The sequence below is a fragment of the Berghia stephanieae genome, chromosome 2, assembly GCF_034508935.2.
Source record: "Berghia stephanieae isolate SIO BIC M18660-M18661 chromosome 2, UCSD_Bste_1.3, whole genome shotgun sequence".
Taxonomy (NCBI): Eukaryota; Metazoa; Mollusca; class Gastropoda; order Nudibranchia; family Aeolidiidae; genus Berghia; species Berghia stephanieae.
Window position 1 is genome coordinate 70,575,285 of NC_088361.1, and position 14,493 is coordinate 70,589,777.

At 34.9% G+C, this 14,493-nt stretch overlaps 1 protein-coding gene across 3 annotated transcripts in view; it reads right to left on the minus strand.

Annotated features, from left to right (window-relative positions):
• Window positions 1-14,493, minus strand: part of LOC144965444 (parathyroid hormone/parathyroid hormone-related peptide receptor-like) — a 166,706-nt gene that overhangs the window by 148,442 nt on the left and 3,771 nt on the right. For all 3 annotated transcript variants that reach the window (XM_078900794.1, XM_078900795.1, XM_078900796.1), the window contains exon 2: window positions 11,960-12,308. In XM_078900794.1, the coding sequence (XP_078756920.1) occupies window positions 11,960-12,053 (94 nt within the window). In that variant the 5' untranslated portion in view covers window positions 12,054-12,308. The remainder of the gene's footprint in view (window positions 1-11,959; window positions 12,309-14,493) is intronic.

Sequence of the window (14,493 nt, forward strand, 5' to 3'; positions counted from 1 at the left end):
TTTCTCTTCCACCTTCAGTATTTCTCCCTCTATCTCTCATTCTCTATCTCTCTCTCTCTCTCTCTCTCTCTCTCTCTCTCCCTCTTTTTATTATCTTTTTTGTTCTCTTAGTAATTTTCTCTATTTCTTTTGTCTTTCTCCTTTTATCTCTCATTCTGTTTCTTTCTACATATTTTTGCTCTCTCGCTCTCTCATTCGCTATCTTTCACTCTCTCTCTCTCTCTCTGTCTCTCTCTCTCTCTCTCTCTCTCTCTTGTATTTCTGTAGGTATGTCTGTTTGTCTCACACACTCTCTCTCCCCCTCCCGTCTCTCTCTCACTCGTCCTCTCTCTACTTCAACTATGATATTTCTATTCCCTTATTTCATCCAGGTCCTGATAATCACATCAGACTACATAATCCAAATCATGTCTCCCTCCAGCCATTTTTATGTTTTTGAAGCCAAACACCTCCAAACTTCAATATTATTTTTGTCTGATTCAAAGTCTGGTCCATTTGTGTCACCTTTCCATTTCCTGACTCGGTCCTATTTTTGTGTTGTCACTTTTGTGATTTCCTGCTGTCCCTTTTGGGAATAATTATAATCAGATTTCAATAAAGACTACTCTATATTTACTGAAGGCCAAAAAGATGACTATCTGTTCAGACAGTTAAATTGCTAGTGTTTCCCATTCATATGAAAGAATACCATTTTCGAACCCTTGTGGATATTTGGGACTGGGGTATTTATTTTTCTAAATCCACCCAGTGGTTAACTAGGTAAAAAAATATAAATATAAATACGACCACGCAATAATGTGCATTTGCATGAATTTGCCATGCTTAATGCGCTTCACAAAGCTGTATTTATACTTTTGTATAATGTGGTCTTATGTGGTCTTGTGGTATCACACTCGCTTTCGGATCGGAAGGTCATGGGTTCGAGCCTAGATCGGTGCATAGTTGAGTCCTTGGAAAAGACTCTTTACTCACATTCTTTCACCGTACTCGTGTTTAAAATGAGTACCTAGCCGTTAACAGCGTTGTCTCTGTCCGAAAAAAAATTGTAATATCGCCTAACAGGCGTCATGTCTCGTTCTACATGTTAAGTGTTGCTGTTGTTTAGGGACCCCTTGTAAACCGCTTTGAGCACGTCTAGTGGATATTGCGCTATATAATAAAAGCTCAAGTTAAAAATAAATAGTAAGCCATATGGAGCCGCAGTTCTAATTCATACAACAGAAGTCGCTTGCCAGACGTCATTTCTGTCCTGATCTACAGCACTCACCCCTGATCATGATAGCCAAGTGATTTGAGATGGGCAGTATGATAAAATATCTTACAATGCTCAGACAAGAATTGTTGGAGTTTTTTGTTTGTTTGTTTGTTTGTTTGTTTTCTTTTTTGTTTGTTTGTTGTTGTTGGTTTGATATATTTGACTAATGTCATTCACATATATATATATATATATATATATATATATATATATATATATATATAATAGAAATAATATTATATAAAAGTGCTCGAAAGAGAGAGAGAGAGAGAGAGAGAGAGAGAGAGAGAGAGAGAGAGAGAGAGGGGGGGGGAAAGAGAGAGATAGATATATAGAGAGGATGATATATATATATATATATATATATATATATATAGAGAGAGAGAGAGAGAGAGAGAGAGAGAAAGAGAGCGAGAGCGAGAGAGAGAGAGAGAGAGAGAGAGAGAGAGAGAGAGAGAGAGAGAGAGAGAATGAAAAGACAAATTTAAATGTTCAATCTATAAAACTGTCATTGTGGATTCATCTCATTATGATACCAGCAAATTAAAGAATCAAGATATAAAGTAATTATAGTTTATTTGTAGATAATAATTCTGACTGTTATTTTCATTAAAGAAGTTAAAGCAGAGCAACTTTGACTTAGATCCTAATAAAATGAAACTACTAATTATCATGTCTTGGTTATACAAATTAAATTGATTATATTTTCAACGAAAGCATGGGCTGGTTGTATTTATTGTTTATCTTTGTGTGCTACTTCTGTTTATAATCCAGCAGGTACAAATGATTCCGAATTCACGAGGCAGTAAATGAAAAACCCTGAACATTGAAATCAACGATTAAGAAAAAAAAATCATCGGTTCTGATAGATGCTCATAACAACTAAGTTCATTAGTATTCTATCGAGCCATTCTGTATTCTATATTTGGGGACAGATAGATATATATCAGTATTGGCACCAGCGTCCATTATTCAATTTAAGAGGGAAATGGGTGAGCATCACGCCATTCTAACCATTTCGCCCGCAAGAGGACAGGTCGATAGGGCATTTGTCCCCGCTTCAAGTCTTGTGTTTCTACTTTTTATTTCAACAACGTGATAAATGTGTATCTGATTTTCAGGACTATGGCGCTTTCAAAAGGAAGATTCCATGCGCAATATGGTTCAACAGTCGTGACGTCACTTCCCTCGAAATGACGCATCGAAACTGGTTCTAAACCTTCGGAACAATGGTGGACGCCATTATCTCCATTCCCGCCCTTATGAAATACTTTTCCGACGAGCATAAAGTGTATCCAGAGGAGAAAAACATTATAAATCAGATCATGTTTTGGCTTTTATAGATTCTGATTACATGTCGCTTTGGGAGTTTGAGTGTCCTGTATAAGATGTGCCTTAGACGTAAGAGGGATCTGTTCTTTTATACCGTGACCTAAACAACTGATATAAGTTGGAAATTTAAAGTAGTATACCTTGTGTGGATCTATTATGACAGGGCTGTTGCTTCCCCCCCCCCCCCCCTCCATGTCTTAACGAAAAAATGTTCATGATAAAGTATATTCCAAGTATTTAGAAATAATACACACACGGTCATAATACAGAGCGTATGAAAACGTCTCAAGAGCCACTCCATCGGTGGCCGACAACCTGGCATTTAATGTGCTTAAAATATATCAATGCCATAAGAAGATATCTTCCACGATGAAAAAGGTGAACAACTTGGATTCAATTTGGAACAGCAAGTCTTTTATGACGAAATAGTAGTACTATAATATATTACAAGTAGATAATATATCACACCGGGTATGAAATATGCTTTAAACATAACTGCCCTGTTGAAGAGGATCGTCCTGGATAAAAATAGTGACCCACTTGAATTTCAAGTTTAAATAAAGAAAGGGTGTCTTGGCAATGGCAAAACGCCTTTTTGCATATTGGCCAAAAGTCACTGTGCTAAAATCGAGTTCGAGATTTTTTTTGCAAGTTTGTGGTTATTTATTTTTAAAAAAAAGTCCTGCTAGGATTAAGAATTGTTGATTATTTAATCGAAAAAAAGTCAAGGGTTTAAGAATTGCTGGTTATTTCATCGAACAAAGTCTGGAGTTTAAATAGTGTTGGGTATTTAATCGATTGAAGTATGGGGTGTAAATGGAAGCTGTTAAAAGGATTTTCTGACCAAACTGTGAAAATCCGTTTGTCGGTGGGCGGCAGATGGTGAAAATCATGCGTCATCATATTCGTCAGTTACTATACAGATGGCAATGGGCACAAACTCATATTTTCCTACCTTTGATAATCTTTAATTTAATATTACACACCAAGAATGATACATGCAAGGTCAGTACAGAACGTATGAGGACGTCTCAAGAGACACTCCATCGGTGGCCAGCGGGTTCCTTTCGTGGTATTCATTCTTGTTTATTTCCTCTTTTAAGTGCAAATATTACATTTCATTGCAATTGAAACTCTCTTAAATTACTCGTCAGACGTAGAGAAAGACGACACTTCTGGATAATATGCTACAGTCTATTTAGTATTTATTTAAGCTTCTTGCTTTCCTTTTCCCTTCATTCTTTCTTCTTTTCATTCCATCCAAAACGTGTTTTGGAATGACGATTACAAATAAATATTGATGCCGTTGGGATCATCAGATAACTAAGTTGTTTACAACACAATACCGGACATTCTTTCAGGAAGTAATAGATTGTATCACGCTTCTGGCACGCAACACTCTTGAGCAATGGGGCCAATGAATATTTAAAATGGCTTTGATTGTTGAAAAATAAATAGACATAAAATATTAAAATTATATCAATCGAATCTAAATCAAAGTTACCCTTGTTAATGAAAAAAAACCCAACAATTATATTAAATAATGTATATTGCATACATTCGGCGCTTGATTCACAACTTTCATTCAAATTCTAAGGACGTGAAAAAAATACCAAAAGGAGGAAGTAAAAAAATAAGCGAGGGATGAAGATTGAGTAACATTGTGAAGATCAGGGCTGAAGATTAGATAAGCTTTCTTCCCGATGATTGTCTCTCAGCCAGTGAATAGGTTGAATGTATTTACCGGTGGTTCATTCATTCTGTCATGCCTCTGCATTGAGTAGATTTGTGAAGAAAGCGATGCGCTGATTTAACGTAACTGGTCTGTATAAAACGAATGGTACGTTTTGGTCGGCTTTGTCCTTGGTCCCAGCTTGACCAGATCAATTATTATTTATAAATCATTATCTTTATCGTCATGGTAATTATCATGATGATCATCACCATCGTCGTCGTCGTCATCATCATCATCATCATCATCATCATCATCATCATCATCATCATCATCATCATCATCATCATCATCATCATCATCAGCATCATCATCATCATCAGCATCATCATCTTCATCATTATTATTATTATCATCATCATCAACATCAACATAATCTTCATCATCATCATCACCATCATCATCATCACCATCACCACCACCACTATCGACATCTTTAGTATCCTTATTATAACAATTTCTACTGTCAGGAAAAGATCTAATCCAACACGCCTTAGTATATTACTTGAAAACAACCATGGTTTCGTTTCATTATCCCAGCTTTTTTTTCTAGATGAAGACAAAATCGGTAAGCTTAAAAGTGAACAGTCTACATTAAACATATTCCCTGGAGCTAGAAAAATTCTTAGAAAACATAGAATTCAATTTCGTACAATAATCCTGAGGATAATGTTACAGACTGAGTATGCATTACGCTGATAGGACAGTATTACAGCCTAATGATATATGTGACCACTCGTTTCAAGACGGTTTTATGTCAAGGTGAAATGGATGCATATATGTTAACTTAAAACTTAAACAATCAGAATTATTAACTTTTTGCTTTTGACACTTTAAGTAATTATACTCAATCTCTTCAAAACTGCAATACAACTTTATCCTTGTCCCATGTCTGACATTGAATTATATTTTATTATACAAAGTCAGTCTTTATTCTCATGCGATTCACAATATTATATTTCGTTTATATTTAATAATTCTTCTCTGAAAATCTTTGATTTTGAACAAAATTAATTTTGTTTTTAAACAATAAATTTCTGCCCTATATCATTTTCTATTTAAAAAATTCTGCAGTATTAGTCTCTTCTTGTAGCAAAGTTCTTATTTTAACAAAGGCTGCATGGCGAGCAATGCGTTTAAACTGTTTTAGCCAAAGACAGATCATCAGGACAAGAATCTGTCGTTTCCCTGATTACTGATTTTGTAAAATATTGATGTCTCTCGTTAACGGTAGTTTATCACCCTTCTTGGTTTGATCATCGTCTTTAATCATCTTGATCACGCCCAATTTCACGAAGCTCCATCTCAGGGCAGGTTGATTACGGTCCAGACTGGTTAGAAAACGCTGAAGACAATCACAGTCAAGCTATATGATCCTTGACCGGTTCGATCACGCCACTGGCATAGGCCAATCAGAGAGTTGAAGAGACAAGTGCCTTCAATTACCACCTATATAGTCTTACATGTGAATTAATAATTCCATTATCACCAAATCAACTAAATGCTGACTCGCTGTACATGAATGAGCTTACAAAAGCGAGCGCCGATCATTGATCGAGAGGCAATCATGAGAAATAAAAACCCAAACTGATTCCCCGGAAATACCATTAAATACCTTACGAGGTCCCAGGTTTGATAGTTTTTGCCGAGATGAGGGTCATTTTAATCGATCGATATTTGGAGGAGTTTTCTGGCCAGATTTTAAATAGTTTTCGTTCCAGAGTACGGCAGTAAACTCTTTAAGATGACCAAGTACCTATGTGATCAGGACCAGAACGTGATCAAAACGGCGAGCCCTTGATCACGGTACCCGGGCTGGAGTTCATGATCTATTGTTCCAGTATTTTTTTTTTTACTTCTTTACCTAACATCACTCTTTATGAAAACAAAAACTGTACTAACAGATCTGGACTTTAGGTTTAATTAACCAAAAATATACACTTTGTCAAAAGAATAAAAATAAAAATTGACTTCTACGAATTTGAAAGAGATGAGACGCACTTCACATTACTCGATCTGCATCTTCATTGTCATAAACAACTTTGAAAATATCTTTGTTAAAACAGAGTGAAGCAACAAATGTGTAGGTCGGGCAACCAATTTGACTATTCAAGTCTGAGTTCATGACAAAAGTCTGAAACCAAACGGTCTCTCGTGACCAAATCGATTTAGTATTGATGAAAATTAATGAGATTTACCCTGTAATGAAATTCATACCACTTGACATTGGGATTAAATTAGCTCTATTTGAACACACTCTTTGACCTCAAAGTTATATTCATGATCTTCTATTTTTAATACTAAACGTATGGTTGGGTGTTTTCCCTGTTAGAATAAACCGGACTCAGACACCAACAGCAGCCATGTGAGACTTGTCATAAATGTAGTTACAAAAGCAGGCAAAATAGAAAACACCTACTAGAAAGCGATCACATAAGAGGTAAATTATCGATAGATAAAGGTGACACTATTAATCTTGTCGAAAGTCATTGTTCGAGAATTTTCGGCCTACTTTATGTAACACGCATTTCGATTTTCTATATTATGATTTGTGTCTGTTAATACAAAAAGAGGAAGGCCATTAAGAAAGTCGTATTATTCCGATGTTTTCAACTGATGCTAATGCTGTAAAAGTAAAAATAACAACTTCAATTGTACGAGTAATACGATTCTAGTGATCACCTCTGCTGTTGCGGGGTACTTATTGGCCGACATCTGTTTGTATCACAAAGAATGATTTTAAGTGAAAGATAGTTCTTATTTGCTTGTTTTGTTCTGTAAAGCTGCTTTCTCTCTTCTGTCTTGACAAAATCCCGTTTTATGCAAATCGAAGATTTACTGCAATCTGTTGAAGTGACTTTGTATGAAAGCACAATGAGGCCACGTTGAAATGTGTGAGGTTTCAAGCATTTACTTTAGAATCCAAATATTGCACATCGTACTAACGGCTGATTGACAAGTGAGGTTTTTCTCACCGAGATATTTTAACTCCAGAGCCCAAAAAGTCCGTATAGATACTGGCGAAGTAACTCACAACATTGACATCCGGAAATATAACGGACCAACACACAAAACGATGTGTAACCTTGAACGATTATAGCCTTGATAATACACTTTAGTGAGAACTACCCATAAACATGAATGGCAAAAAATAACAATAACAAAGACCTGAGTGACGCCAACTTCGTTCTGTATTTAGATAGTATGCGCTTTGCTAAGAAACTCACAACATTGCCATTCGGAAGTATAACGGACCAACACACTAACTATGTGTAACCATGAACTTCTATAGTCTCGGTAATACAGATTAGTGAGAATTACTCGTAAACATGGATGGCAAAACAAAAATAAAAACATTAACAAAGACCCGAGTGACGTCAACTTCGTTCTATCCATAAACGTTTCTGTGTGTTGGTATAATTGATTTGCCGGCAGAACTGGTGAGTAATTTACTTAAAGGCACCCATCAATAAAATGGGGTTGACGCGAAGCTTTTGTTAACTTATACTTATAAATAGAATGAAGTTGACGTCACTCAGGTCTTTGTTATTGTCTTTTTTTTTGTCATCCATGTTTATGACTGATTCTCACTAAACTGTATTAACGTTCAAGGTTACACATAGTTTTGTGTTTTGTTACGTTATATTTCCGGATGGCAATGTTGTGAATTTCTCAGCCAAGCGCACGGCCTTTAGGTAAAATAGTCACAACATCCACAAACGGGAAATAACGTACCAACACACAAACTATTTGCAACCTTGAACGTTTTTGGTCTGATTCGATATAATTTAGTGAGAAATAATAGTAAAGATGGCAGTCTGAGAAAATTAACAAAGAGACGTATGACGTCAATGTTGTTCCTTCTATATCGCCAGAGTAGTGATTTCAATTATCTTTTAATCCTCTATTTAATACAATAATCGTTAATGCCTACATAATAAATAACAATGTTCGTTAGTAACGCTTTTCTTGGCTGACAAAATTATTAGCTTTTTGTCTAGTTGCACACCATCAATAAAAATTAAATCTTAATCAAATGTACGATCAAACGCCTTTTGTACATCTTAAAAGATTTGACAATGAAAATTAGATACGTACAGTATCTTTAAAACAGTATATATTATATTCTTTTTTTTTTTTTTAATAAGGTTGTGGTCATAATTGTTCCGTACAGTCCGTGTTAAAGTTTTGCCAACCAGCACAGTATTAATGGCAAATTAAAGAATTATAAAACTATTTGTATAGACATACACTTGTAACTTTCAAACATTTATAAAATAATTAAGGGTAATTTTATCAACCATTGAATACGGTATCTTTAAAAATATTAGAATAAAAATTATCGAACGCAATTGAGAGCTGAGAGAATATAATACTGGTGGTACCATCGAGTAAATCATAGAAAAAAAATCATAATCTATTTTCTTCCAGATATAATGAGCCTGACAAGAAAAAATTCGATTCATATCTTGATATCTTTCAAATTATGATTTCATGCGTGACAATCTTTGAGTACTAACATCGAACATCATAGTGACACTTAACTGTAATAAACTGCAAATTAGCAGCAAAACAATACACGACAGTTTTACCGCAGGGCTTGAAGGAGCAAAAATTGATATAATATGAGATGCAGACTATGCATGCAATACATTGGAATGTACAATGACAAAGACAAAGTTTTGTATAATTGTCACAACCAAAAACAAAGCCAGAAATGTGTTACATGACATGCCAAATATCTCGAATGCCTCACCCTTTACTGGCAAGACTGGCATTCTCTCAACTCATATTTTCTTCCAAATTAGTTGTCTTATAACTCATAGCTTGACTCTTTTTCCCAAAGAGTGCAATAACATCTACACGTATCGGGGATTCAATGTGTGTTTAGTCAGTGAGCTATGATAATTTTATAGAGTCCAACTGAACGCGGCTTATAAAGGTTGACGTGATTTCTATGACGTATCGATTGCTTCTAGGGAATATATTATCGTTGCAAATGAGGCACAAGGTTACATAAGTCTACGACTCATATTGTTATTAAGTATAAAATTAAATGGAGATGTAATATTTAGATGTCAACAAACATTAATTTCATGCTCAATGGGTTTAATGGTGTTGCTTTTATTTCTCTATCAGTTAAGATTGAAACAAGTTACATTTCATTCAGGTCAACGTGCCTGTCAGGTATAATAAATTTTAAAAGAGCTCTTGCGATACTTATCGCAGTTTCTAAATATATGTTCATTTATAAGTGAATTGAGGTAATATACATACTTAATGTTAAACCTGATATTGCTACCATTGCCAACCATCTCGTCAATAGACCTGCTATAAATCGCTTGATTCTCAAACATGACAAGACAAAAATATAACGGGCGAAGCCATCGATACTATTCGTCAATTGTATATGTATAGCTTTTATTTAGAATTTTATTTAGAAAATAATTTTACATAGTCTGGGTGGCTTTTGATATACAGTCAGATTAAACAGGTCATGGCATGAGATAAAAACAGACGTTGGTCTCCACAGCCAGTCATTATTGCAAGTTTTCAGTCGCAGAGAAAAAAGAAAAAAATGTTCACTTTTTCCTCTATGCAGAAATATTGATTTTTTAGGTTTGAATATCAATATATCTTTTTATCTCCTTTCATCTCCTATTCCTTTTTAGTGTCATCGTTATTTAACTAGATAACTACCGTACTCATGATCATTTAAATGATCCTCATCTTGGCAATAACTCTCAAATCTGGGACTCTGCGAAGATGTGGGTCTTTTAGTTGATCGATAGTTGAAAAATGATTTTTTCTGGCTATTTTTTTTAGATACGAGTTGTTGTTTTTTTTTTTTTTCAAAAGTACGAACGTAAACTGGTTAAAACAAAAAAATAGTAACTCCAACGCTTTTGAATACCCTAAACGTAAAAGCCCAATTAGGCCCCTTAGTGACCACTATCGTGTATAATGCCATTCACCACGCTATTATCACCTACTGAAAGCCGGGTGATTAAAAAAAAAACAGCTTAAGAAAACTTCAACCTTGTAGAAACTAACTTTTCCAGAAAAAAACCAACAATGTGTACACTTCCTAAGGGCCCAATAATTTCAAGCACTCGTACAATAATCCCATATTTCTACCCGTGAGAGCAATAAAAATCTGCCTGAAGCCTTGTTTAAAACTTAAGTGATGATTTTATGGCGTATAATGTAGTTGGAATAGTACTTTTCTGATCGTCCTATTTTTCTTGCCAGGAGATGATTGGCGATCTCATACGATTTTAGTTTCAACCCTCTCTCTCTCTCTCTCTCTCTCTCTCTCTCTCTCTCTCTCTCTCTCTCTCCCTATCTCTCTCTCTCTCTCTTACTCTCTCTCTCTCTCTCTATCTATCTATCTATCTATCTCTCTCTCTCTCGCTCTCTCTCTCTCTCTCTCTCTCTCTCTCTCTCTCTCTCTCTCTCAAGCTTATCTGTGCGGCTATGTGGCGTTGTGGCATGGCCCTCGTGATCGGACCGTAAGCAACTGCTTACATTAAAAAAAATGAATATACAAGGACTATTGCCTAAGGATACGTTACTAATAGTTCTATTTTATCAAATTCTTCATATAGTATCATTTGCCAATGTTGAACATTTTTTGGTATTGATTTATGATTGGTGAGTATTGGCTACATGCCAAAAATAGATTATGAAAAGTCATAAATTTCTCAGGCTAGTGCATGACGTCACAACTGCATTGCGGCTTGGCATCAATGAAGACGAATCGCAAATACTGCTGTTTTGGATTTTATCAGCTTATAATATATCTATAATGATTTGAAAGAAAGGCAATCTTATTTTCAAAATGGACAAAACAAACGCTGATGCTTGATGAACAACGAGACCAAAATAATGTAGTTTTTCCCCATTAGGTTATTAATCTCTCGAGGGGATCAGGTTGCTGAAAAAGGGTATGACATTAATCACAATACATTGCTTTGCCGAGTATCCATGTCATAAGGGTTCGGGGCGATGTGTATTTATCTATTTATTCATTAATACATTGTAATAATATGTGCACTCATTAGTCCTTTAGAGCCATGATGCCCATGGAGCTGGAATTTATCCCGGTTTCTGTAGCGTGAAATGGACAATAACAATTGTTTGGTTTCTTTCAGATAGGACGCTAGTCTATCGCAATTTATTTTCCGCCAGATTTGACAGAACCAGCTACCAAATCACTGCCGGCTGGATCAGATAACGCACTTCACCCGATATCGAACTCAGTCTCTTTGCGTGTGAATAAGATACCATATCAACAGTACTAGCGTTTCGGGACAATTTTGTTGAACACTAATATTATAAGATGATCAAAACTGTTTCATACACGCCTTTTCAAATCTTTAGCTTCTTTCAAAGTAACATAATATAAGAATTAATGGAAACAAAAAAAAAACAACATGGAGTTCAAGCAATGGGCAAAATTGACAGTTTATCCAGGTCCATTATTGCGTTCGGATGCCAGACCTATAAATATGTACACGTCGGTCACAAAGGTGAAAAGAAAGCTTGGAATCGAACTTTAGTCTTATATGTTGCCAACCATTATTGTGCTAAAGGGCCCAAAGGATTGAATGGATTTATAATGAGGGCATATCGCTTACCTGGATGTTCCTTGTTATACTGGATGGAGGACACATTGCAGGCATTATTCATGTTATCCAATAATTGAATGGTTTCCTCTCTTGTGATGGCCATTTTGCCTTGGGAGTAAGACACAGGATTGTCGCCGTATGGTCAATGCAATGGGATAATTTAATATAACAGGAGGATTGGTCCTTCCTTCACGGACCGAGGAATGAAATGTATATATAATGATAATATGGAATTTGGAGAGTATTATGAGCGTATTTTGTCAATCGATTGAAATGTCTAATTGATCACAATTTAAAAAATCACAAAAGATTCGGGGTTTTTTCCAGTTTGTCCTAGAAAATAACTTGTATATTGCCACTGGAAAAGAACAAATAAAAAACAATACGAAATTGAATGTAAGCTTTAATTTGATATACGAAAACAGATAAAATGGACGTTTCGGGTTCCCCCTTTATCAACAAAATAGGATGAATGAAACACTACAGACGAATGAGATAATGTGGTTATCTCATTCGTCTGTGGTGTTTCATTCATCCTGTTTTGTTGATAAATGGGAAACCCGAAACGTCCATTTTTATCTAATTGTGTATATTAGACTGAAGCTTATACTCAATTTTACATTGTTATTTATTTCTTCGAGCTTCGAGCAGCAACATTTATATTACTCAGTATTCTTCTGGGAGATAACAGGTAAATAACAGTATACAATCAGTTGACTACTGAACGTCTTGATCCTTCTAGAATATTCGGAATACTCAAAATGTCAGTAAATATCAATCTGACATGTGGAAGATGTCATATAAATACTAGATAGAAGAAATCCCATCCACTAATATTTGGATATTGAAGTCTAAGAAGTGTCTGGTCTTGCGGAAAGTTCCCACTGGAGATTTGAATATTAGTAATCTAGAGACGAAAGCTAAATGTTTGAGTTATAGAAGTGTGATTGTGAAGAATGAATTGGTAAATTGTGTCCTTGAACACGTATTATTGTGCCCATTGTCTCAAGACGGTATTATGTCAGAATGAACCAGATGCTTAAAAGAGTGGCACCGATCACAAAAATGAAAAAAAATTATAGATTGTTAGTACTCTAATATTATGTATTTATTCTGCTCGATAAATCATATAAATTCAACCCAAGTCTAATACTTCTGGTTGAAATTTCAATTTTCATCACTTTAACACCGCTCAGATTTGAGTTTTACCGCTTTTAATTGTATGACAGAACCAGTCTATCATACTGTCGTGCCCTCACGGAAACGTTCACAATCACGACATGGTGTTCTCATTGATTTCTTTTAAAGCATTCATAAAGACATTATTTGTCGTCATTCATCACAGCTAGTCAAAATATTACGATAACACGAATACGAATCTTACACCATGAGTTTACTCTCTTTTAATGTTTCCTTCAATATTTAATTGCTCATCGATCCATTTCTATAATAATTATTTGAGTGAGTACAAATTTTATAAACTCATGTCCGATCAAACTTTACAAATACACCGACTGGGAGCGGGTGAATTAACCAGTTAAATGGCACTCTCTGGAAAAACTCGTATTCAATAATTTGGTCAGAAAACTCGTCCTTCAAATATCGATCGATTTAAATGATCAGTAGTTATAATAATGTGTTTTTATTAATATTCCATGATTTAATATTGGTAAATTACACATAAATAAATTAGGTGGTACCAGAATGAAATGCTATAGGTTACAATGGAGAAAGTTCGTCGTTTTTAAAAGGGTAAAGGGCAGCTTGGAACCTAAACATGTTTAGATGAGTCCTATGCAAACGCATATTAGTTAGGTATTGTAAACATTTTCTTAGTCCTTATTTTTGCTCAAGTACATTTTATATTAAAATGAATTTGTGCTCGCATCAACTACGACTCGTGGCATCATTTTCCTTCTTCAAAAATAAGTGTGAATAAATCATTTCCCCTGCTCAACGTAACCATGACAAGTTAATACATTATTGTTTGAATATCAAACCTACTGTAACCACAATAATTATAAACACAGCACTGATTTATTTTCTTTTTAAATTAAAAGAGGTGCAGAAGTAACAAAGACTGATATATCTAGTCAGATTATTTTTTTCTTGATTAATCACCATGAGAACTATTTCATTACATAATTTATGTTTCCGAATTTTCCCTATCTAATTACTGAGCATTTGCTTCTTACGTCCATGAGTATTGTGTTACATTGACAGATGGCCCACGAGTTTATCTTTCTTAATTAAATAACCATCCTTGCCTTTTTGTTATCAATGAACAATAGAGTTTTCAAATTATTCTTAAGTAAAAATAGAAAACAATTTTTGTATTATAATCTTTATCTATTTGAAACTTAAATTTCAATGACTCAAAATAATGGACCCGAACCCAGACTTGAAAGCCTAAAACAAATATAAACAGTTGAGACGGCAAATGTATAAATATTTGGTTTCGGATTCAGACACTATGAACCAAGATGAAATATAGGTTTAGAATCACCAAAGAGGTCAATGCAGAGGATGACTCGGGATAACTT